We start from the raw sequence: 26163 nt of genomic DNA on the forward strand, positions 1-26163 counted from the left end.
GCTGGTCACAGCAAGAGCCAAGTAGGAAGGGATGGGAGAAATGAGAACAAAATGATTGAGGTTTTCTAGAAAACATCACTTAGGATAAAGGTAATCCTAACAGGAAGCTCTTTACTATGGCACCCCCTTTTTTTAACCCAAAAAGGGAAAGTATTTGTGAGGTTCCTGAGAAGTGTGCACTTAGAAAAACATCATACAGCTCTGTATTCAATGTGCAAAGGAGAGAGAGAATGATTCCTAACCCCCAAAGATCCCATTAGGGTGACAAAATGTTTGTAGCGATACCCTCAGCCACTGGAGAAGAACAGAGATGCATTTATTCCAAAGTCCTCACAAACCTCCTTTTCTGACATTGTCTGTTCAAGGTCTTCTCCAAAGCTGCACTGGGGTTCCGCTCTCAAACACAGAAAGCCCAAGCTTTCTTGACTGCTGCCATGGCCTTTTTGCTGGGATATCTAAGGGGGGGGGGGGGAGGCACACTGCCAACCCAAGTCTTCCACTGTCACCCTACCCAGACAGTAAAACTGGACAAGTTAGCTGCTCATGTTTATTTAAATATTGTGAAGGCATTTCCAACAGGGAACTTGTGTGTGGCCTACCTGATTTCTATTATTCTCTAGACCCTATTCTCTGAACTACTTTATATACAGCTATTTAGGCTTGCCTGCTATGTGAGATTTTGCTATCTGTCCCTAGGCATCAATACTTTCTAGTCATTCAACAGCAGCCACAAATTACCCTCCATTCCCTCTCATTGTATACCACCTCCGGGAAAGGCGATTTTAAAATTACAAAAATAAATACGTTTGGGAAGTTGATAATGGGTGCCTTAAAAATTGAGATTCATTGGCTTTCCAATGGGTGAGCACAAGATGTCCCCTAACTCTGCTATGAGAGTTCCCATCTCAACCCCCTTAATTTCCCTATTCAGTTTTCTAAAATTTGTGATGCCTGGCACACAGTTTTGTTAGCGGTATTTGCTAACTGGATTTAAGAAGGAAATAAATGGCCGTTTCTAGAGCCTTTGAGATTACATGGGTGGGTATTCCGTCAGGATAAACTCCAGGAAGAATACCAAAAGCCCAAAGAATTCCTCCAAGGACAAACATTTACTGATTTTCTGCTTATTAAGATGCTAGGTATGCAGAGAGGAAACACACACACACACCCCCCACTTTATCTCTAGGAGCTCTGAGCTTCTTATTCCCCACTCTCCCCATCCCTTCCCCCGCCCCGTCCCTTGGGAAAGATCTTTTCTACAGCAAATTTTCAAGTCACCTCTTTCTTCATCGCTTAAAACTAAATAAATAAATAAAACTGTAAAAGCTAGAGAAGCCACTATGAAACAAGTTCGGGTTTGGAGGGGGTCTTGTGGCCCGGGAGAGAACCCTTTTACGTAACTGCCATCCATTTTCTGGGACAGACAGGGGGTGCAGCATGGAAGCGATGTGGAGGCTAAAATGACGACAAAACAGAGATGCACTCGCAGAGGCGACCTTTTCCTAAGGAAGACCCAGAGTTAGGGGTGTTGGAGGTAGGGGGACATTACCCCAAACCAGGTATCCTGAGAAGACGCACTGCCCGGAACACTGAAGAAGCAGCGGGCGTGCAGCAACCTTTCTTGGGGGCTCTGTTCCTTGGTCCTTATACATATCGAGAAGTTAGCGCAAGTGCGCGTGAAGCAGGGGGACAGCCCGATTCAGCTAGAACCGGGCCGAGGTCTGGAATTCCCAAACGCATTTCATGCTGGAATTTCAACACCAGACTGAGGGAGCTTCCAAAGTCCGGCTCGCGGAGTGGACAGCAACCCCACTGGGGGCATCCGATACCTGTGAAACGCAGAGAGGGAGCCAAAATGCAAAATTTCCCCGAGGTGAGGGAATCGCCCCTTTTGTGAAGGACTCGGAGAAAAGTGCGGAGCTCTGGAGCGCGGCTCCCGCGGAAAACATCAGCCACGGAGCCCAGCCGGGACCGTAGTTCCAGCTTCCCCCGCCGTCCGGCCTTGCCCCGGGGCGGCTCTCACGCAGGCGCAGTCGCGCCGCGCTCCCGTCCTAACGCGCATGCTCCGCCGGACCGCAGAGCTCCCGGCCGGCGGCGGCTGCAGCGACGGCGGAGGAAGTTACCGCTTTGCCTCCACCCCGGTAGCAGCTCCGCGGCCGGGGACAGCTTCCTCCGGGCGCTCCGCGAGCTTTGCTGCCGCCGCACGGCTGTTACAGGACCATGGGGTTGCCCAAGGGCCCGGAGGGCCAGGGTCTCCCGGAGGTAAGGACCTCCCTTTCCCAGACACGTCCGGGTTTCTGGGAGAGGGCCGAGCCCGCGGGGTGGCGGGCAGAGCGGCGCCCGGGAAGCGTTTGGAGCGCCCCGCCCCCTTCTCAGGTGTGTCCCAGGCGGGAAGAGCTGGCCCTATGCGCTGGGGACCGGGAGGTCCCCCTGCCTGGGCGGGGGCGGGGACAAACTTCAGCCGCTCTCGGGTCCCCGGGGAGGGAGGTGGTCTTCCCAGCCCCATACCTAGCCCCACGCAGCCCCAGGCGCCGCGGGGCCCGAGGTCCTACTTCTCCCGGGCAGTGTCCCCCACCCCTGGCGCCGCAGGGCTCGCCCCGAAACCCGGGGCTGCAGCGCCCTGGGAGTCACGAGACGCGTGCTGGGACGGTCCGGGCTCGGGTTGTGCCAAGGGCGGTGACCTTGTGGCGCCTGTCGCCGCCCCGAGGGGCCCGCGGGGTCCCGAGCCCCCCCCCCCCAACTCGCCTCGGTGTGTGCAGGGAATGCACACCAGACCCTGTAGCAGCTGGAAGTTTGGGAACCGTGCGCGCACTGGGTTGTCTGCGGGAGGCGACGCGCTGTCCGGTGGGGTTGTGTGGCCCGGCAGTGCGCCTGGCGGAAGCGTGGCTGCTTCTCCAGAGCGTAGCGGGTGCCTTTCCTTACAGCGGTGTCATTGAATACTCACTCGGTCCTAAGGGATAGGATAATCAGTGGTTTCTGGATTTCCACACTGGCTAGGCATAAGGGAGGAACGTGCATTTCCTTCTGACTGCAAGTGTCATTCCTAGAGCTAGGTGGTTTGCAAGTGTCTCTCTTCCAGTCGCTTTACTCCAAAGCTAAGTCTAGTTTAGTTTACTAGATTCTGGAAAGAAATGGAACCCACACTGCACCTCTGTCCCCCTCCTAAGGTTTTGAAGCAGGCATTTGGCAGGAGGACTGATGCCTTGACATGGTGAGTGGTTCCCTCCCTTTCAATCGCCTGTCATCCCACCCACCCGACCCGCTCCTAATCCTCAGTTCTTCATCTCCTCAGTTCTTCATCCCACAAGTACCCACTAATTGAGGGATCGCTGTTCTGTGCATAAAAGCTGGGGATATAGTGATGGAAGGACAGATTTATCTGTGAGTGTGTGTGCACAGAATGTAAGTCCATTTTGTTGTAATCTTAGGAAAACCTAAGAAATGTCCTGTTGTCAGAACCCTTCTATTAGGTAAAACCTTACATGCAAATTACATCGATGGAATGGGGGATTGTGAAGACTCAGAGCTGTATCCTGCTGTTTGATATTTCTTGTTTGTCACTTGTTTGTTTTAGGCTCTTATCGAGTTTTTGCCTGACCTTTTGCTATAGACTCCTGTCTGGCCTCTCAAGTTCCACCTTAAATTCCTTTAATTCATTATCCTACAGTACTATAAATGGGGATCTTTCTAAAATAAAAAGCAACATGGTCCTCTGAGTCCTTTGTGTAACCCGTCTCTGACTGCCGGGAGGCTGGGTCTGATTTGTCACTTTTCTAGGGGACCTAAGACAGTTCTTGGCAATTAGGAGGCATAGAGAGTAGATAGAGTTAAATAAGTATCATTCAGTTCAAAGACCAGTACCTATGAATATGGATAGTCTGTGTCATTAAGCTGTCACTAATCCAGTTAATTCTTTAAATTGAATTTTTTAAACCCTTTACTCTATGTGAAGGATAGAGAAGATAGCTAGACTTGGCACTACCTTCCAGCTTCCATGAACTATAGTACAGAGCAATGAAAATTTAGAGTGCCTGGTTTAAGAGCCTCACAGTCATTCATCTTTATCAGAATTTTAGTTTTTTTAACAATGGGTGTATTAGCCAATCTGATGGCTTTTGATACCGTCAAGAGAGGGCATTCGTTCAGTCACTGTGTGTTAACCTGTGGCTCTTTCTCATTTTGTTTCAGTATTAATCTGTGAAGTGAATGTGGAGTCTTAACTAACAGTCTCCATTCAGTGTCTTGCACCAGAAGTTATTTCACAGATTATATTGCAAAACTATACATACTTCTCCTTTCTGGGGATGAGTGGATAAAAACCACGGGCCATGCATCTGCCTTGGGGTTGGCAGTGGGTGTTCATTAGGTCCAGGCAAACCAGGAATAATCCTCCTGGGATGAAATGTCCTCTTCTTGGAAGTGTTTTCATGATTAGTGATGACTGAACAAATGAAAGGTTCATGTTTTACATCCTAGGAGTTTGAAGAAAATGCTTATATCATCCCATTTTTCTCTTCTCCTTCTTCTTTGTGAACCATATCACTCTTTACCTTCTCTCTTCTTTGAGTCTCCCCACTTAGAGATGTTGCTTAACTATCCCAGATCTTTTGCAAAGGAAGAGAAGGTGTGCATAATTAATATTACTTTATTTTTGCATGTCCCCTAAGAACCAGGAAATGCTTTGATAGCTTGGACCAAGGTGATTTGAGGAGGGAAACAAGGTGTCGCCTTTACCACCTCCTACTGCAAGAGATTGTCAGTCATTTTAATAATTCTTTGTTCAACTATTTGTTAATATGTAAGCTCCCTCTCCTGGCAATTTGTACTTCAAAATAAACTTGAATTTCCATTATCAGTGTCATGACTACGAAAACATTTTGTTAATCTATGACTGGCATAGGTCATGCACTTTGTGTGATGATTGAACATGTCATTCCGTATTTAATTGCCCTTTGAGTCTAGTGCTGCTTCAGAAGAGTTGTAAACATGACTGAATAAAATATTGTCCTCTCCTGATCCAGCTAATAGGCCATTTCAAAAGACAGGCATATATATTAACACCAGACATTTCACTCAGAAGAGGTTGATACTTAATTGTATGAATGGCTAGAACTATAAATAAAAGAGAAATACAGAGGAGTGACCATTTCTGGCTGCATTTGTCAGGGTTGGCATCAAATAGGAGCTAGAATTTGAAACTGGTTTCTGGGTGGTTAGGGAGTATCAGGAGAAGAGAAGGGGTATGAATAGTGAAGAAAGGGGAATGAGCCATGCTTGAGGTTGTCCATACCACGACTGGATTGTTCCGGAGGGAGGTGAAGGCTGGAGCTGATAGGTTGCAGCCAAAGATCCAAATGCCAGACTAAGAATGTTGGAGTTTATCTTACAGACAGTGTATGATGTGTTAATGATAAGGTCTGGGGGATGAGCTAAAGAGGAAAGATCTGAAAGTTGTGATTTAGGAGGGAGGGAGGAAAACAGATTAACAAAAAGAAGATTGAGAGGCAGTTGCAGTAGTCCTGGCAGGAAGTGTAAATGAAAGGGAGGAGGTCAATGTGACATGTATAATAAAGCAAATGAGGTGAAAGCAGATGGAGGCAAAAGCACTAAAATACGTCAGTAGTTTTAAGTTGTCAACACCTGGGAGCAAAGGTAAGATACAACTTAAAATTTTAAAATCAGGTCCCTATTCAAATATATTAGATGAATTTATTATTTTTTTAAAGATTTTATTTATTTATTTATTTATTTATTTGACAGAGATCACACGTGGGCAGAGAGGCAGAGAGTGAGAGGGAAGCAGGCTCTCCGCCGAGCAGGGAGCCCAAAGCGGGGCTCGATCCCAGGACTCTGGGATCATGACCTGAGCCGAAGGCAGAGGCTTTAACCCACTGAGCCACCCAGGTGCCCCTGAATTTATTATTTTTAAGGCAATCCCATTTTGTGGCAGTAATCATCCTTCAGTGGATCTGGGTTGAAAGCCCGCCTTGTATTTGCTTTAGAGATCTAAAGAGAAGTGCAGAGAAAGACACATATTTGAACTCCCTTCTTTGTTCTTGCTCTGTTTGTCAGTAGCTTTTGGGACCAAGATGTGCATAAAGTTTAAAAAAAAAAAAACCTTGTTTTTGTCTGTTAGAAGTTTATTATTTAGTCGGAATCTGTCAAGTAAGCTATGCGTTAGAGAACAGGGAGGTAATATGCTGTAATCTGCCTGTCCCTGGTTTTCTTCAGCACCAGAGGGGTAATCTTTATCGCCTGTGTGTCATTTCTTGCCATCTGTGACAGTAAACACAGCTTATGGAGGCCTGAGGATGCTGTTCTTTGTGACTCTGGTGGCACTGTGTCCCCATGCTCCAGCATGAACACAGCAAGAAAGCCAATGTCACCAGCTCCTCAGCTATTAAATTGTGGCGTCAGAAATACACCCAGTGTTCCTTTATTCAAGGTGGATTTTAGCAGCTTAACTTTTGGCTCTTCTTCTAGGTTGAAACAAGAGAAGATGAAGAACAAAACGTTAAGCTGACTGAAATTCTGGAGCTTTTGGTTGCAGCTGGATATTTCAGGGCACGAATTAAAGGTTTGTCACCTTTTGACAAGGTAAGAGGAAACCTTTCTAACCATTAGGCTGTGTTTTGTTGGGACGGAGTGGTTTACCAGGGCTGAGAAAAGAGGAAGAGGTTGTGTTTTTACTTTCTCTAATGTCCATGTTTCTCTTGGATTCAGGTTCGTTATTAAAAGTGTTCCAATTTCCTATTACAAGAAAATAAAAATGTGTCAGTAGATATGCCTTGAATTCCTTTTCTGTATACAGAGCTTTGGGAAGTGCAAAAAACATTAGAACTAGTTCTTCCTTTTAAGGAACTTACAGTTTGGGTGGAGAGAGAAAGGTTATGTGAGATAAAATCTGAATTAATAAGGAGCTGTCCCAAGTCATTGTGCACACAATTGCCACATATTCTAATGATGGTTAGTTCTGAATTTGGCGGTAGTGAGTGTCACTATGGGGGGAGAAAAGTCACTATGGGTTGAAGTCTGTTAATTCAGCAGAACCTTCAAGAATCCTGTACAAGTCATAGTAATAAATATTGAGGGCACAAAGACCAGACCAAGGCCCTGTACTCAAGGAGGCCAGCTTCTATAGAATAGGGAAGGGAGACAAGTAAAGCAGCATACTCAGTGTCATGATGTAGTAAGTGCAGCAGAAATGAAGCTTCCAGATCAGACAGAGCAGGCCAGGAAAGCTTCCTGGTGGAAGAAAGTGTTGAGTGCCCCAGTGGACCACGGCCTGGCTTGGCATAACAATCGCTGTGGACTGTTTTATAATACAGATGTTGCGGCCTCACCCTTTGATATTTGGTTAGATCTGGGCTGGGGCCCGGAATCTGTATTTATAGGCATCTCACTGTGTTTAAACACAGCCAGAGATCAGAGTCCCCATCGAGCTATATCTAAAAAGTATTTAGCTGGAGTTTTTTTTTGTTTGTTTTTTTTGTTTTGTTTTGTTTTGTTTTTAATCTCAGAGGTCATTTGCACCTCTGAAAGGTCCCCTGCGAAAAGTAGAACAGGGATTCTTCTCTCCTTTAGACACATGAAAAAAGCAAGATGTACGGAAATTCAGTAATGAGCCACGAATGTCAGCCTTGCTACTAACCTGTCTGATCTTCAAAACACGTAATTCCTCTGGAATCTGGCACTTACCTAAAACTGGATTAAGCCTTCTCCTGGCTAAGAGTTAATGTCTCAATATAAGGAGGATCTGTGAATGATATGTTTGTTTCATAGTATAAGTCAGCTTCTTGGTCACACTAGCCCCATGTGTGCCATGTGCGTACTGGACAGTATGCACACAGGACATTTCCATCACTGCAGGAAGTTTTATTCGGCGGTACTGTTTTAGATGAGTTGTAGTTGATGGAGTCAGAAGGACATGTGCTCTCTCTCTAACGAGATACACTTTTGTATGATCATTGATTCTATAAAAAACGACGTATTTTTCTCCCTTCCATTTCCTCCCCTCTCCCCAGACTAGAAGGAGAAAACAGGTATTTTCTTTGTGTCTTGCAGGTAGTAGGAGGGATGACTTGGTGCATTACCACTTGCAGCTTTGACATAGACGTTGATTTGCTCTTTCAGGAAAACTCTACAATAGGACAAAAAATGTAAGTTATTAGGGTTTGCCACAGATGAGCCTAAAGGGAGAGAAAGGAACGAGCTTTTGAGTATTCTCTATGTGCCAAAAATTGTGCTAGATGCCTTACATATTTTGTTTTGATTTTCATTGCAACAAGTATGTATTATCACAGTTTTATAGATTATGAAACGGAGTTTGATAGAAGCCACAGTCACAAAGCTAGCCTATACATCATTTCATGCTCAGACTATTCTTTTTCTCACTCTCTTTTTCTAGTTTCATTGAGAGATTATCGTCACATAACATTGTATTGATTTAAGATGTACAACACAATGATTTGGTATATGTATTGCAAAATGATCACCACAGTAAGTTCAGTTAACATCCATCACTTCGTATAGCTATAAATGTTTTTTCTTGTGATATCAACTTTTTCTTATCATAACTTTATGTGAACTTTATTATCACAACTTTTTCTTGTGATGTGAACATCTACGCTCTTGGCAACTTTCAAAATACACAATACAGTATTGTTAACTCAAGTCTCCTTGCTGTACATCACATCCCCAGGACATATCTATCTTATAATTACGAGTACCTTTTGTACTTCTTGTCACCCTTCCTCTAGTTCCCTCACCCCACACTCTTTACCTCTGGCAACCACCAGTCTGTTCTCTGTTTCTGTGAATTCAGTTACTTTAGACTCCCACATACACATGAAAATATACAGTATTTGTTTTTCTCTGACATCTTTCACTTCGCATAATGCTCTCAAGGTCCATCCATGTTGTTGCAAAGAGCAGGATTTCCTTTTTTCTTTTATGGTGGAATAATGTTCCAGTGTGAATATCTTCTTTATCCGTTCTTCTGTGGATGGACACTTAGGTTGTTTCCACGGTTGGCCATTGTGAGTAATGCTGCCATGAATGTGGGGCTGCAGGTATCTCTTTGAGATCCTGATTTCATTTCCTTCTGTAAAATACTCAGAATAAAATTGCTGGGTCATAGGTAGTTCTATGATTTTTTTTTAATTTTTAATTTTTTAATTTTCTGAGGAACACCCATACTGTTTTCCATAGCCGGTGCACCAATTTACAGTCTCACCAGCAGTGGACAAAAGTTCCCCTTTCTCTGTGGCCTTGCCAGTGTTAGTTATCTTTTTTGTTAGTCTTTTTGAGTTTAAACATTCTAACAAGTGGGAGGTAATATCTCACTGCGGTTTTGATTTGCATTTCCCCCAATGATGAGTGATGTTCAGCAGCTCTAATAGTTTTTCTGATACTCTCTGAGAGTGTTCTGGACTACTTAGTTTATCTCTTTCCAAAGGCAGCTGGAAGGAATGTACTGGATGGAAGCTGAGCAGAGTGAGAAGAGACGTGTTCCCTCCCCTTTGCTTCTTTGCAGAGCTGCACTTTGCCTGCCACTGAGAGAAGGCAGCGTGGACTCCCTGTTACGGGTTTCACCTGAGTGGACCCCACCCAGTCTTCCGTAGCTCACCAGGGGTTTGGTGATCTCATTAGACCACTAGGCTCCCACATTCTGCCCTGCCCTGCCAGTGGGCAGCTGTGTAACCTTGGACAAGCCTCGGTTCCCTTATCTGTCAAGAGAGAGATTTGTGATTTCAGATCTGTGTGCATCTGTGACTTAATTTTTCTGAAGCTTAATTCTCCCCCAGGAAAAAACTCTTCCAAATGGATTGAAGGTAGTTCGCAAATATGTATATGAAGCAGTGATAGAGAAGAGGCAAAGCAAAGCAAAGGGAAAACAAACTGAGGTGGGGATAAGGCTACAACATTTGTCACGGGCCACAACATGCCGTGTTTTTATAAGGGTGAGCCACAGACTTGGCTCCAGGCTTTCTGGCAGCCAACAAAAAGAGAAACGCATGATAAATTACCCAATTCATAGTTTCCAGGCTGAAGAAAAATCGGTCCCACAGAATCACCGAAATTCTTACAATAACAGGACCAAAGGACATCTCTGGGCTGCTCGTTAAAGAGGACATACTGTTCTCTGTGACACTGTGCTCCTCAGTGCCCGGCCATGAATAGCTGAGCTCTGCATCTGGAACATCTGTCACTCTGGAACCGTGGCATTGCAGTCAGTGACCTGTCAGTGAAAAGTTCTTACTAGGAGTCGGTGGGATGGAGTTTATGTGTGTGGCTCTGCTCTCTGCTGGCTGGGCTTAATCCAGACATGTGTTTTTTTATTTTATTTTTTATTTTATATTATTTTGTTTTTATTGTGTAGGTGCCACATTTATGAAGTTAAAAAAAAAATTCAAATACTGCCAAAGGGTACAAAATATACTGCTAACATCTCTCCCTATTCCCATTCTATAAAACCCTGGTTTTATTCCCTGGAAAGAACCATCTTTGCCTGTTTAGCTTTTAGGTTTTTTCAAAGAGCTCACTTCCATATCTCTAATTATGTATTTTTCATTTAAATCTGATAAGAGGAGGAATTTAGCTCACCTGTGCTACCCACTACATCCCCTTTGCCTCTCCTCTTCCACTTTTGTAATTATTATCTGTTTTTCTAGGATTAGTTGGATAGCTTTAATCAATACAAGCTTCTGTTTCTTGACTCATTTATATGAGATGGTTTCTCCTAGTTCCTAGCTATGTAGGGTAAATGTTTTTGCTCTCCGTTTTTCCTTCTTCCTTTCAGCGTCCATTTACCAGCATATCATTACTCTTACAATGTTTAGGGCATAATATTTATGGTCTGTTTTCTGTAATAGCAATTAAATTGTCCATGCTTTATCTACAGGTAGATTCTAAAAGTAAATCTATAAACAGTGTTTACAATAAGAACTAAGAATTGTGATGGTGCCAGAGAAAAAGAAATACAATCTTTTGGACGACAGTGGTGCTGTTTGGTGGAGAATACTCAAATATTACAGTCAAAAAGAATCCTTATTTATTCATTGAATCACCCAAATATTTATGGAGTCCTGCCTATGGGTCAGGCATTGTTTTGGGTACTTAGGGTATGTTAATGAAACATGTCCTGCCCTTACAGAATTTCGAGTCTTTGGTGGGGAGACAGACCAGAAACAACTAATTTAATAAATAATCGAATTACATATAGAAATAATATGTGCTATGAAAAAAAAATTACAGCTGGAATGGTATATGAAAAGGGACATGCTTTGGAGGCAGTTGTGTGACTTTAAGTCAGCATGGCCTGATTGAAGAGGTGATATGGGAGCTAAGACTTGAGAAAAGAGGGTTCTAAACAAAGGAGATGGTGAGCGTGAAGGCTCCCAGCAGAAGCTTGCTTGGTGTACAGTGAGCTGGAGCAGAGGGAACAATGGGAGAGGGGCAGACAGGTTGTAGGGGCCAGATCGGCTAGAACTTCGTAGGTCAGAGTAAATAAAGGCTTTGAGTTTACTCTGAGCGAGATGGGAAATTCTTGAAGGGTTTTGAGCAGAGGAGGAACATAATCTGTTCATAATCGGATTTAGAAGGACCCCTCTGATTACTGAGTGAGGGGATGAAGTTGGCAGCAGGGAGATCCTTAAGCATACTGTAGTCCTGCTCAGGGGAGAAGATGGTAGCCAGGACAGTGGGCTAGCAGTGGAGGGATTCTGGATGGAGGGATTCTGGATCCTCTTGGAAGGGAGAAACAACAGAATGTCATGACAGATTGGATCTGGGTGTGAGTAAGAGCAGAGTCAAGACTGGTTCTGAGGGGTTTGGCCTGAGCAAGTGGAGGTGGTCTGTACAAAAAGTCACTGAAAATCAGGCTTGCTGTAATTTGCCTCATGTTTATCCAGCTTATTTTCCTTGAGTTTCTGATTGCCTTTTTCTTTTTCCCACAAAGAAGCACCATATCCTTACCTATAGCTAAGATTGACCAGATTCTTTCTTAGTCTGTTTATTAACATAAATGCACTATCTTCTCAAAGATACTCCTGAATGAAGCCTCTTTCTGTTTCAGTTTAAGTGATTGCTTTTGACACCTGTGGCACCCCTGACGTTCTGGGATTTCATTAGTGCATTCTTTCTGCACTAGTCTTCCCATTTCCTAGATTCCATGTAGCCCTTTTTCCTAAACTCCCTTGGTGTTTTAGAGTGGTTCTTAGCCCCCTTTTCACTTTCATGTCCTTGAGAGTTATTATACTTTCCCAGCAGTGACAGTACTCTTAACAGATACTGGAATGCAGTGTTTTTATACAGATTGTTAATCTAAAATCTAAAAAACAATGAAAACAGGCTTCTTTCATTCTACGTATGGGTACAAAATTGATTTGGGAACAAAACATGACCTGAACTTTCTTAAGGCTTTTTATAGTCTATATGGACCCCCACATAGGTGAACATTCATAACTTTTGCTGCAGAAATAATCATTTCAAGTCTAGATTTCACTTGGGCTCTACATAATATATAGTATATGCCTGTTAGGTCCATGAAAGTGCAAACATCTAAAAAGTGGTGAATTCTGAAACACATGTGCCCCCAGAGGGTTTGGATAAGGGGTTGAGGATATTCAGTAGTATGTTCTCTGGTAGGTACTTGGTGTGTTTGAAGTGCAGAGCCATGGACTGTAATTGTGGGCGAAGCTGAGGCAGCAGTTTGCAGGACCGAAGATCCACCAGCCTCTAGCAGTGCATCAGGCATTCGGGTCTCTGTTATCTGTAAGAGAAATGCCATAGCCACAGTGTACTGAATTATTCAAGTCTTTTCTGTTTGGTTTTCTAATATGTTCTGGTTGTGTGCAATTTAGACTTAATACTGCCTTCTGTTTGCAGTGCCTCAGTATGTCCCAGCTGATGTGATAGGGGGCCAGATAGCACTGTCTGAGGAGTGCACTTACCTCTTGAGGGCGTCATTATCTTTCAGGCTCTTTTCTGTGTATGCCCAATTGAGGACTCTCTGTTCTTGTTGATCCTTTTTGCTGGAGGGTTTCATGAGCTTCTGCCTTCTGTCTATACCCTCCCAGCCTTTCCTAAAGTCCCATACTACAGAGTCCTGTGCTCAGAGGTCATGAGAATTGTAGGCTCATGATGGACTGCGGTAACACACAAGTGGGAAGCACCTGTGTGCAGAGCACTTGTGCATGCATTTTACTGTTTCATCTTCACTCTAAGTTCAAATAAGGAGGAAAGGCATTTTTTCCTCATTGTATGATAGGAGTACTGGACCAGAGGGATCAGGTGACTTGCCAAAAGTCTCAGAGCCAGTGATGGAGCTGGAATTTGCACCCTGGTTTAATTCACTCTCTTTCAAACTGTTTGCAGTGGAGAAGGAAACCATGTACTGAACACTTAAAAACTGAAGGAATCCAACCAATCGCCTGTAGTCGCAAGTGGGCATTGTTCAGTCTTAGGCTAGGAAGCCTGACGGGAGACCTCTGCATTTGTCATTTTCCCAGATTTTCAGAAAGTCAGAGAGTCTACCCTGAGCTACAGGGAGAAACAGATAGGGGCTGGTGGGCTTCCACAAGAAGTTCTCCTGACTTTTCTCCCCTCCCCCCAGCCTGCCTGTGTCTCCCCCACGTCCCTCCCTCAGTCCAGCAGTATTTGTGCCTCCAGCTGCTTCCATATGCTGCAAGTAAGACCTCAGTCTTGGCAGTGAGTTCTGGGAGGCAGGTTTAATAGGCTTATAAACCCCGAGATGACCCGGGGCAGCCTTCCCTCAGGGCCTTTATGACCCGGAAAGGTAGTCAGTCTCTGATCAGTGGCCAGAGACAACTCAGTCTGAAAGTAGAGAGGGTTGAGCTGGATAGTGTTTGGGGTCTGAGCCTCTTGTTTTTAAGCTACTGAATGGTTCCATGCAACCAGTAGCCCTCTGCAGACTCAGATCTGTAGCCACTAGGGGGAGCTTTCCTCCCACTGAACCAAAATATAACTGAGCAGAAAAGCCCCATGTCTATCAACAGTTAATACCTGCCCTGAGCAAGAATGCCAAGTCCTTCATTTGCTAAGCTTGGAGTTTAGGATGCAGAGCCAACTAAGCACCAGCCTCTTCCCCTCACAAGTTTCAAAGAAATTAAACATGAGAGTCTGATGGAGATTAAAATAAAAAATAAAGTGTGTTGTAGAGAGAGCCTTAGATATGCTGTCAACTGGGTTTGTTAATACTTACTTACCAAACTATCCCATTTGAGCCCCAGCAACAGCTGGCCAGCCAATGCTTTCCCATTGGGCAGCCACACATCTTGTGACCAGAAAGATGCATGTGTCACAAAGACATGCTGGTCAGAGAGAAGGGATTGCAGTAGTGGCCGAGAGCCACAGGACAGTGTCCTTCCATGCCTCGGACCTTCTGGATAATTCACATATGCGCTCCCTCTGTGGGAGGTGAAAATGTTCTCTCCTAGGCTTCCCTCCTGGGAGATGGGTGTCCTCTCCTTCTGTGAATGTATACAGTAGGGTGTCCGCCTTCCCCTGACCATATTTTTTTCTCTTAACATATTGGACTGGACATGGATATTGTGATCCATGGAGCTGTGGGCATGACTATTCCTCTTTTAGCAGTCATAACCTTGGTGCCACCATGTAAAGCTACTTTCCAGGAATAAACATAGTTTTGTAGTGTGTTCTCCAAGGACGATTCCTTGGGAAGCTGTTTAGCTTTTCTCCCTAGATTGTACTTAGTTCTCACCAAGACTGAGAGCATAAAATCTACTAAGGGCAACGTAGATAAGACGATAGTTGCTCTCACTCAGGCCTTTGTTAGTTGTTGGTCTTAAGGGTGTCTGTTTTTTGGGAAGGATTATGGAGCTGCAGAAAGATAAAAGTTTCCTTGTTCCTTGGGCGCCTGGGTGGCTCAGTGGGTTAAGCCGCTGCCTTCAGCTCAGGTCATGATCTCGGGGTCCTGGGATCGAGTCCCGCATCGGGCTCTCTGCTCAGCAGGAGCCTGCTTCCTCCTCTCTCTCTCTCTCTGCCTGCCTCTCTGCCTACTCGTGATCTCTCTCTGTCAAATAAATAAATAAAATCTTTAAAAAAAAAAAATAAAGTTTCCTTGTTCCTTGAACAAGGAATCCTTCAGGTAGACCCAGACTTGCTGAATTTGAATCATCTAGTAAGACCTGGGAAAACAGTCTTCACTTTGAGACAAGACCACAGTAGCTGCTGTAACAGGGTTATTTTTTAGAAGGGTTTTAGGTGGGACTGTAACCTAAACTATCCACGTAAGCTGAGCCAGATGCCCCCATTTCTCCATATGGCCCCACAAGGACATGCCTTGTGACTGTTTCTCAAGGCAGACCCACTAAATAACCTCTGCTCTCTCCTCTTGAATCTGATCCAATTAGGATGTAAGAAACAAGAACCCAACATCTGGAGATCAAGTATCAGCTGAGTAGAGAAGGAAACTGACGTCTGCCATGGTGTAGACTTGCCCGCAGATGGCTCTGTCACTCCAGCCGTAAAAGTGCCCCACCCAGGTCCAGGCAGGAGCAGAGGGAGGATGCTGGCCTCCTGAACGGAGCTAGAAGGATGCTCTGGGGTCTCAGGGAGCCCCGTTCTTCCCCTCCCTACTCCCTGATGTTTTCTAGGACTGAAGCAAGGTGTTGGAGAGAGATCAGAGTGCCCCCCATGAGAAGCAGAAAAATTCTGCTCCCTGGACAAAAAGAACTAGGGCATGGTTTCCCCAAATCTGGGATTAATTTTAAAGTATTTAAAAAAAAGGCTATCTTTTTATTTTAAAAACACTTTTATGCAATAGTGAAGAACTCCAAAAAAAAATTTTTTTTTTTCCAGTATAGGGCCCCATGTTTTGTCTTCATATTCTGGGCACCCAGCACAGGGCCTGTAATATTTGTTGCCTGAATGATGTTTAGAACCATTTTTTAAATATGTAACCTAGTGGTTCCCAGATCTTTGGAAAAAGTAGGTCAGTATTTAACAAAATGTAAAAGAACATGGGACACTGAAAACTTTCTATTTTACCATGTAAGGATGTTCAGTAATAATTACTACCTCAGATATCACCACAATTTCATAAAGAAATGGTGTGGTTTAAGGGGTGCCTGGGTGGCTCAGTGGGTTAAAGCCTTTGCCTTTGGCTCAGGTCATGATCCCAGCGTCCTGGGATCGAGCCCCGATTCGGGCTCTTTGCTTGGCCGGGAGCCTGCTTCCCTTCCTTTCACTCTGCCTGTCTCTCTGCCTGCTTGTGATCTCTGTCTGTCAAATAAATAAATAAAATTAAAAAAAGAAAAAGAAAAGAAAAGAAACAGTGTGGTTTAATATAAAAAAGATAGGGAGAAAAACATTCTGGAATAAAGCATGAAAGCAGTATTGTGGCCTCAGCCACATGCATACATTCACATCTAAATTGTGCTTATTTTTCTCATTTTGCAGGCGGCCAGGAGAAGCTTGGTCATGGTCTGGCGCTGAGAAGCCCCAGATTCTTCTGGAATGCCGCCCAGACTTGAGAGATGTCTTAAGGGCCACTTAGTGTGTTCTCACTCTTTGCTGGTTTTTTCCAAACAGAGCACTATCCGAAAAAATCGTCTCAGTCCTGCCAAGGATGAAGTGTCCACACCAGCTGGAGCCCCACCAGATCCAGGGCATGGATTTTATTCACATATTTCCTGTTGTCCAGGTGAGAGCCTCTTCATGGTTTCTTGTCCTCTGCACGTCAGAATCCCCACAGCGGGTCTGGCTGTCAGGCTGTCTGGCCTAGATCCTGGACCTCATGGGTGTAGTGTGGAATTGGTGGAGCCCGGCAGGGTGATGCCCCCTGACGGCATCCTCAGGAGACAGTACTCCATCTCTTCCACTCTGGTTTCACCGTCTTCTGTCGTGATCTTTGAACGTTCACATTAACTGGTTTTCGTTGCCCTTTTGGTAAAGATAGAACTCCGTAGCACCCCGTGCCCTGGACCTGTCCCACCTGTCGAGCCTGACCTTATTCCATGCTCTTCTTTGTTCTTTCTGTTCTAGCTTCTCTCACTTTCTTTCCGATTTTTCTCATACATATTATTATGCTTCCTCCTGTCACAGGACCTTTCCCTCAGGCTGCAAGGTTTTTCTCATTTCCTACTTAATCCATATTCATCTTTCAGATTTCAGTTCTACCAAACCTCCTCGAGAAAGCTTCCATTGACCCCCTCCTAATCTAGAACAGCCTCCTTTGCCGTATTCACTCCTCCTGGCCATATTCCTTTCCTTCGTAGGAATCTTTCTTGCTATAGTTTGTAACCACTTCTGCCCTCCTGTCAGACCGTGAGCTTCTTGGGGGCAGGCACCATAGCTAGCTGCCTTGCTCACTGTAGTGTCTCCAGCACCTCGTGGAATGTCTGGCACGGTGTTGGCAGTTGTGATCTCTGTCTGTCTTTGTTTGATGACTGGATGTCTAATGGGAGCTTATTTCCACCCTGGCTGTTTCCCAAGGCTCTGTGATTAAGTGGCTCACGCTGTACAACCCCCTACATCCTTGCAGTCTGGTGTCTCATCCTCCTCCGGGCACTGTGAAAAGAGGAGACGCAAAGGGCCTGCTGTGTGAACAGCGCTTTGCAAATGATCCTTATAGAGTTCTTTGAAGCACCTATTATAATCCCAGTCATTATGTCTGAGGCAAGGAGATACAGAGAGTAACTGATTTGCTTAAGGCCAGAGAGCTGGTGTGCAGACAAGCAAGATTCCCGTCTGAACTCCTTGTCACTGGACCTTGTACTGTTCCCACTCTGCCATTCATGCAGCCCCTGCTTGAAAGCCTTCCAGTCCTGTGGTAAGATTATTATTATTAGTTAATATCTTAGTTAAGATATTATTAGACTGAGACTTCCTGGGTTCAGATCTTGGCTCTGCCATTTAGCTGCATGACCTTGGGTAAATGACTTAACTTTGCATCTGTTAAATAGAAACAGTAATAGTACCTGTCTGACAGGATGAGAATTAAGTACATTAATATGTAGCTAGCACTCAGCTGAGGGACCAGCATGTTTTAGTAAGTGCTTTGTAAGTGTTCCACAGTCTTTTCTGGTTTTGTTACTATGTTTGGGAACTTCCTCTGAAATAGACTTTAAGTCAAATCTCATAAAGTCTGTAAATTGGAAGCTAAGGCTTTAACTCAGAGTTTGATTCATTGGCTTGGTTGGACTTTCTCCCTCTGATGCAGCAGGAATGGTACATGGTCCTTTTTGTGAAAACAGGAAGTAGAGACCCTTAGTTGATTATCAGTGAAACTTCCATCACCACCATGCTGTGAAGTTGTTGGCTTTTCCCCCAAAGCCTGAATCTCTAGTGATTCAACCTTACTCAGCCCTAAGCTAGAACTTTGAGTGCAAAACATCTGGTCCAGGTAGGAGAAGGTGATGAAAAGGAAGTGATCTTCTGGCATTAGTTTGGGCTTTTAGAACATCTAAATGTTCTTTTTTTTTTTTTTTACTTGACAGACAGAGATCACAAGTAGGCAGAGAGACAGCGAGAGGGGGAAAGCAGGCTCCCTGCTGAGCAGAGAGCCCGATGCAGGGCTTGATCCCAGGACCCCGGGATCACAACCTGAGCCAAAGGCAGAGGCTTTAATCCACTGAGCCACCCAGGCGTCCCCATCTGAATGTTCTGTGCCGTACGTGGAATGCTGGAGGGCCTCCTGTCTGGGTGTGAGAACCAACATTAATAGTTACCAGATTTGTTAATTACATGTGTCTGTAAAATTTTAAAGCAAAAAAACTGGAGACTGATCTATGGTTGCCACCTGTATCTTGCCAGGCAATAAATCTTTAAGAGTAACAACTATCAAAATAAACAGACTCTTAAATACAGAAAACAGACTGGTGGATGCCTGAGGGGAGGCAGGTGGAGGCTGAACAAAATAGGTGAAGGGAATAGTAAAGAGGTACAAACCTCCAGTTATTGAATAAATAAGTGACAGACACGAAAAGTACAGCCTAGGGAATATAGTCAATACTACTTTAATAACATTGTGTGGTGACATACGGTGACTGCATTTATTGTGGTGAGCACTGAGTAATGCATAGAATTGTCGAATCACTATGTTGTGCCCCTGAAACTAATATAACACTGTATATCAGTTATACTTCAATGAAGAAATTGTAACAATTGTCTTTCTCTGTCATTTCCTAAAAGAAAGGCCTTTTAACCCCCAATCTCAGAATAAAGGATAGTCCCTTAAGTGGAATACTATGAAAGTATTATGAAAAACTAACCACATACTTGTAGTTTTTGCCCGTTTTCCTGGAGACCAGTAAAGAGCAGTCATCAAACTAGCTGTCTTGTGTACTTGTAGAGGCTCACCACCTGTGCTCACACTGTTTAGCACTAGGAGCACTCTGAATGGCAGCCCCGAGAAGAATGGGTCTAACTTCCAACCCCAGTAGTTCTAGGTCCTATCTTTTCCTTCCATGCCAGACATGGGAATCCTGTGAGGGTAGGTACTTTGCTTGAATGCTGGGGGCCCACAGCAGAGTTCGGCTGTCTTAGAGGTTCCCTCCAAAGCCCTTCACTCTAGGACCTCCAAAACAGTGACCGATTCTCTGAATCCTAACACTCCATACTTTTCTTATCACATCACACTCACCAGGATCCAGCCAAGTAAAAAGTCAGTGTAGATCTAATTCATGGAGGAACATCTGAAAAAGAAACAACTTTGAGAGTCCAGAAGCTGCATCTCCCCATCCAAAGAAAAGTAGGGAGAAGTTGAGTTGAGCAGGGAGTCAGCCTCCTTATTTGTCTTGGGCTGTGATGCTGGGTGAGGTGTGGGAGAGGGGCTACAGAATCTCTGAATACTGTCCAATCTTTTGTCCTTGCTTCTGGGTTTTAGTGCCCAAGGTCCTTTTTTGGAGGTGGGGTGAGTGGAGTGATGGAAATAAATGAAACTAACAATAAAGATATTCCTTCTAGAGTTCTTTGCAGCCATCCCCATCTTGGGCAGCGATTTCCTGAACATGTCCTTTACTTGAGTTGGCTGTCCTCTGTGAGCAAGCATCCCATCCATCCCTGTTGGAGCACCATGCCATATGCCATGTGTCTGCTTTCCTTGGTAGCTAAGGCTTGCCAAGTATGCTGTGCTCATGGGGAAATACAACTACTGTCCATGTACTGCTTTTGAGATGTACTAGCTGTCTGGACAGAGCATGGCGACTCAGACAGATGGCATCCCCCTCCATGATGCTCTTTTGTTATAAAAGGATTGCATGAAGAGCCAGGGAGGAGAGGCAGAGGCTGTGTTTCTGTATCCTAAATTCTTACTCTCAGCACCTGCGTCTTCCACAGGTCCTGGGGGTGTGTCTGTGTGTGTTGTCACTAACTGGAGCTTTAAGTGGGGAGCAATGAAGAACAGCTATTTCTGCATATCAGCCCAGTGTAGCTAGAAAACAAATAAAACCTGTATGTCCAGTCTTCCGGTATGGGAGAGACTCTGAGACTCCCAGCCTTGTGCTTGCTACTTGCAGAGCAATGGACAGATCACGCGGTCTCTGAGCCTCCGGTTCTGGACTGCGTGGCTGGCATGATATTGTGTGGATTAAGACAGCAAATGCTGGAGTGCCTGGTGGCTCAGTTGGTTGGGCAACTGCCTTCGGTTCAGGTCATGATCCTGGAGTTCTGGGTTCGAGTCCCGCATCGGGCTCCCAGCCCCATGGGGAGTCTTCTCCCTCTGACCTTCTGCCCTCTCGTGCTCTCTCTCTCTCAAATAAATAAACACAAATCTTAAAAACAAACAAAACAACTACAACAACAACAACAAAAAGAAAAAAACAGAGCAAATGCTGTGAGTGCCTTGCTCCCTTGAAGCCTAGGGCTGTATAATCAACCAGCCTGAATTTTTGGGAGGTCGTTGCAGTCAGTGAAACAGGGGATCGTACTAGACGTTCTCTGAGGTTCTCTTCCCTCTGTCTGGTCTGTGGCGCCGGCAGCACAAGGAAGAGTGATGTTCAGATCTGCCACTAGAACCAGGGGGCTGTGTGACTATATTCGTGTTGTGCTTCAGGCATTTACAGAGCTTTCTAGTGCTTAGGATTTCATGTGCTCCCACAGTAGCTCTATGAGGTGAAAGAAACGACATATTCTCACCTCTACACAGAGGGAAACTGAGGCCTGAGCATCCGACGTAAGGCTTTAAGCCTCCTGCGCAGCGGCTCTGCTCTTGATCCCAATGGATCTCAGCATCTCGGATGCCCAACGGGCTGCTTTTCGCATAGGACAGTAGGTGTGGATAGTTTCTCATCACTCAGCCAGTTCAAATACTGGGTTCAAGTGATTTGGGTTCACGTGTTGTACCGTCTCAGAGTCGGCCTTTAGTGATGGTTCATCCCGAACCTCACATTTCCCACCTTTCTGTCCCAGTGGCTGGTGAAGCGAGCTATAGAAACCAAGGAAGAAATGGGGGACTACATCCGCTCCTACTCCATATCCCAGTTCCAGAAAACCTACAGTCTCCCCGAGGTCAGTATTCTCTTCTTTTCTCGTCCAGTATACATGAGGGTACACTTGGACTCCCCAGGGAGGAGCAGAGTGAACTCGGACCCATCTGCGGGATGTCTGTGCCCCCGCCTGGCCAGCATTGATAGCAGGCCTCCTGGCTCGTCAGAACTCCCTCTTCAAATGGGCACTGATATAAAGCCCTGCAGTCTTGTCCTTTTCTCTCAATTTTAGTACTTGAGTCAGAACTCTTACTAAACTATAAGAACATGAGTTTATTTTTTTAGTGATTGTATAAAGCTTTTCAAGAGACCACATAGGTCATTGTCTAGGGCATTCCTATAGTACCAGTTTAATAGTAACCTCCCCCACTGCGATAATACCACATAGCTAGTGAGTCCTTACTGCTCAGCCCCAGCCCTTCACATGCCTTCTCTTTAAGCTTCATAGCCACTCCTTGACGTAGGTGGTGAGGTCCCTGTTACCAGATGGTGAGACTGAGGCTTGGAGACTGAGTCGGTTGCCGTGGGTGTCAGAGCTCATCAGGGTTTGGATGAGAACACTTGGCTTCAGTACTACACTCCGTGGTCCCCCTCCTTCTTACCACCGTGGGACCTGTTCTGGAGCCATCTGCAGAGGCCCTGGCTTCTTCCCGTGAACATTATCATCCACTTTGTTAGAAGGTGGAAGCTCCTGTAGGCAAAGCTGTGATGGGAAATCAGTTTGTAAGACAGGTTTCTGAGAAGTCCAGTTGAGTTTCAGTCTTCACACACCATTTGTTTGATCCCTGTGTTTTGTCTTGCAGGATGATGACTTCACAAAGAGAAAAGAAAAGGCCATCAAGACAGTTGTTGACCTTTCAGTAAGTTGCCCTGCCCCTGTGTGAGGGAAGGACATAGGTTCATAGCCTCCAGATAGCCCCGTGATTCAAATCCCAAAACCCTTGCCCAGTCCCTCCTGGGATTGCCTAGGTGCTGACCTCAAGTAGGTGTGTGAGTGTGGCCTCGCCTACCTCAGTGTCCATACCTGCACGCTGGCATTCATGGGTAGAAAATGCAACAACCGCTGCCCTATGTTTTTCTTCGTTCCAGTTTTCTGGGAGGAATTTTCCAGATCCAAAGCCTTTCCTCATTTGTGCCAGTGGCAGGTGTCAACTTTGAAGAGCTCCTTTGAACTGGAGCTGGCAAATTGAGGTTAGCATCCTATGATGGCTCTGGAGAGGCAGAGCAGCTCCTGAGTTTTGTGTGACAAACTGGGATGGCCTTGGCCACCCACACAGTGGATCTTAACTGTGGAGTCTGCACTCACGCGCCCACTACCCCGGCTGCGAGGGGCAGTGGAGAGCTTTTCAAACCTTTCTAGGCCAGCCCAGCCGAACCTTATCGCCAGCACACACCCCCACCCAGCCCCAGCCTTCCTACTGGAGCTGCTGGGAATGAAGCCTCAGTGCCTGGGGGCAAGTTCGCTTCCTTCCAAAAATAATGTGCCCAGTTATTTTGCATTTCCCCCCCACTTTAAGAATAAATATGTGGTCTTCCAAGGTGATCACTCTAAAAAGAATAAGAATCATTTGATGACGTGAAGTGCTCATTTAAAACAAGAAAAGTCTTTGTCACTTTACAGTTGTAAATTTCTTTCTTTTCACAATTCCATTTTGGAAATGGAAGGAGTAGAAAACTTTCAAGACAGTTAACTCTGAAGCCAGACACTATTCGCAGATACGGTGGCAGTGTCAGATAATAATAACAACAGGACATGATACAATTTCAGAGTAATTGTTTTCCCCTGGTTATGAAATAGTTGTTCTGTTTAGACATCCTTAAAGTTTTTTGGTTTTTTTTTTTTAAGATTGATAGATACAGAGGAACAGAATCAGCCTTAATGTTTCAGCCCAGAAGCAGCTTCTTTTGATGCTTGGACATATTTCTTCCATTTTTTTTTTAAGATTTTATTTATTTGTCAGAGAGAGAAAGAGAGCACAAGCAGGGGAAGTGGCAGGCAGAGTAGGCAGGAGAGAAGCGGACTTCCCCTGCTAAGCAGGGACCAAGGAACATGATGGGAGCTGAAGGCAGACATGTAACCAACCGAGCACCCAGGCTCCCTCTTCCGTGTTGTTGTTGTTGTTGTTTTTAAAGATTTTATTTATTTGACAGGGAGAGAGAGATCACAGGCAGGCAGAGAGAGAGAACGGAAGAAGCAGGCTCCCTGCAGAGCAGAGAGCCTGACTTGGGGCTCGATCCCAGGACCCTGGGATCATGACCTGAGCTGAAGGCAGAGGCTTTAACCCACTGAGCCACCCAGGCGCCCCCTCTTCCATGTTTTTAATGTGCATTTTTATACTGAGCTGGAATCATACTTTGAATATAATTGTGTTTTTTTAAACTTACCAATGTAGTGTCTTTGAAAGCTATTAAGGATTCCTCCTAACTACATTTGTCATGAAAAATAATAACTGATTTGTTGGGTATGTCTTGGGTTCTGAAGGCTGTTTCCCTCTCTTTCTACCCTTTTCCCAGGTCTGCCCTTCACCTGCCTCCTCAGTGTTTCTTACCTGCTTCTTACCGATGAATCTAGAATCCCAAACTTAAATTGTGAATGGTAACTTACGGATTCAAATAAGGTCCCACAATAGGTGCCTAATTTCCAGACCCAGCCTTCAAAAACATATATCTATAGCTGCCACATATTGATTGAGGGCCTTTTATGTGTTTGGCACCTAATTAGGCCTTTCCCAAGCATCCTCTCATTAGCTTCTCCCCAACACTCAGCGAGTTATTATTTCTGTTTTAGAAATCAGAAGTTTGAAGCCAGAATGGTTAACAGATTCCCTCCATATTTGCAGAATAAGAAGCAGCAGCCAGATTTTGATTTTACATCAGATCTCAAATATGACAGGTGTGGTGCTCCTCCCATTTCTTCTCTTTGCCTGGACTCTGATTTCCTCCAACTTACGGCAACTTTCCTGGCTTATTTCAGGCTCTGAGATGTTACTTATCCAGGTCCCAGAGATTCAGAGGCATCTAGAATGGCAAGGTGCTCTCGTGCCACCTCTTCAGTCCCCTGCGGGGTCATTTACTGTGACTTTTCTACTTGAAAACCCGTTGTCCAGCTAGAGAATGTCTGCCAAATGGAAACTATCGTGTTGTCTTTCTTCATCTATGAACATAATACCATTGCACCTCAGCCAGCAGGCTTTTACTTATTCTTACATAGATATAACCTTTTCTTAAAAAATAAATATTAAACCTTTTAATATTTTTTAAAAATACTTAGCTTATTTTTGTGGCGCCTGGGTGGCTCTGTCGGTTAAGCCTCTGCCTTCAGCTCAGGTCATGATCTCAGGGTCCTGGGATCAAGCCCCTGGGATCAAGCCTTCTCTCTCTCTCTGCCTACCTCTCTGCCTACTTGTGATCTCTGTCTGTCAAATAAATAAATAAAATCTTTTAAAAAAGTAAAATATTTACCTTATACTTACCCTTATAAGACTGTTCCAGTCTTACATCTATCCTTGGTTATGTAGCCCAGCCATTTTTTGGTGCATGATTTTTTTGTTTTAAAAAATCCTATATTTGGTACTAGTAACTTAGTAATAATAACAAAAGATGAAGAAATGGGGAAAAATTACAAAGACTAAGTCACCATGATGCCACCAGCCAGGGATAATTACTGATATATATTCCAAGTAGGAAGTACAGAGTTAGGGATATCAATACAAAGAAGTAGAGATCCCTAAAAATGGCATTACATTGTATATTCTGTTTTGGTTTTTGCTCAGCAGTGTAATTGAGATGTCTTTCCCCCATAGCCTTTTTTACTGGCTATAGACTATTCATTATGTGGTATTAATTTAACTAGCTTACTTTGTATCTTATTTTTTCTTTTGGCCACTATATAGGACGTTCTCATAGCTAAGTTTTTCCTTTTATCTTTATTTACTTAGGAAATATTGGATGAAATGGATTTGGGTCAGAGGTTATGCCTAAGGCTGTTAGTACCTCTTGGCAGATTGCCAGGCAGAAAGACTGCTGTGAACTTAAATTTCTGCACTCATCACTTTGAGGTTTTCTCTCTTTGTCTTGTCCTCATTTTTCTTCCTCTTGGGGATTATTCCCAGTACTTCGGCTTTCTCTTGAAATGTGTTGTTTCTTGGCTTCTCCATACCTTCTTTTTACAGAGTAGCTAGCTGCTTTGTAGAAGTCCTGCTGATGGGAAGTATGTTTTCAAAGCACGTAAGAAATCAAAACTCTTGCCACCCAGGACAGGTCCCCCCTTACCACCTTCTCCTTTTCATGTCATCACATAGTTGCTCGTTTGTCTCACTTAGCCTGTTGTACAGCTTCCTTCCTCCTTGCCTCAGCCGTCAGCCTTCATATATCTCAGGGTCTGTTCTGTGCAGTGAGGTCTGTTACTCCTGGTTACCCTGGAGTAAAGAGTACCTGTGAAATTTTACCCAAAGCTCCAAAAAGTAATCACTTACTATTCATTGAACACTTTTTGGTAATATTTAGAATTTTGTGTAAGAGTAGAAATGGGGAAAGGACCCTTAGAACTTCCAGTTTAGTTGAAGAAAATGCTTTGTGGAACTGATGGGATCACCTAGGAGACCATGACATTTGAAATTATTACTGCACAAATGCTATGAGGAAGGCCTTTTCATTCAGCACATAAAATACAGATGTGGCTACATACATAAAA

At 44.5% G+C, this 26163-nt stretch overlaps 1 protein-coding gene across 3 annotated transcripts in view; it reads left to right on the forward strand.

The window, feature by feature from the left end:
* Window positions 1–2058: 2058 nt before the first annotated feature.
* CCDC93 (coiled-coil domain containing 93) overlaps window positions 2059–26163 on the forward strand; it is a 91721-nt gene continuing 67616 nt past the window's right edge. For 2 of the 3 annotated variants that reach the window (XM_004759746.3, XM_004759747.3), the window contains exons 1-6: window positions 2060–2262; window positions 6484–6597; window positions 8065–8159; window positions 16576–16687; window positions 21394–21492; window positions 22274–22330. In XM_004759746.3, coding sequence (XP_004759803.2) covers window positions 2221–2262; window positions 6484–6597; window positions 8065–8159; window positions 16576–16687; window positions 21394–21492; window positions 22274–22330 — 519 coding nt within the window. In that variant the 5' untranslated portion in view covers window positions 2060–2220. Of the gene's footprint in view, window positions 2263–6483; window positions 6598–8064; window positions 8160–16575; window positions 16688–21393; window positions 21493–22273; window positions 22331–26163 lie in introns of all 3 variants that reach the window. The other variant, XR_006602433.1, reaches the window with a different exon arrangement.

Source organism: Mustela putorius, unplaced genomic scaffold (genome assembly GCF_011764305.1).
Source record: "Mustela putorius furo isolate JIRA1106 unplaced genomic scaffold, ASM1176430v1.1 tig00003867_pilon_pilon_pilon, whole genome shotgun sequence".
Classification (NCBI taxonomy): Eukaryota; Metazoa; Chordata; class Mammalia; order Carnivora; family Mustelidae; genus Mustela; species Mustela putorius.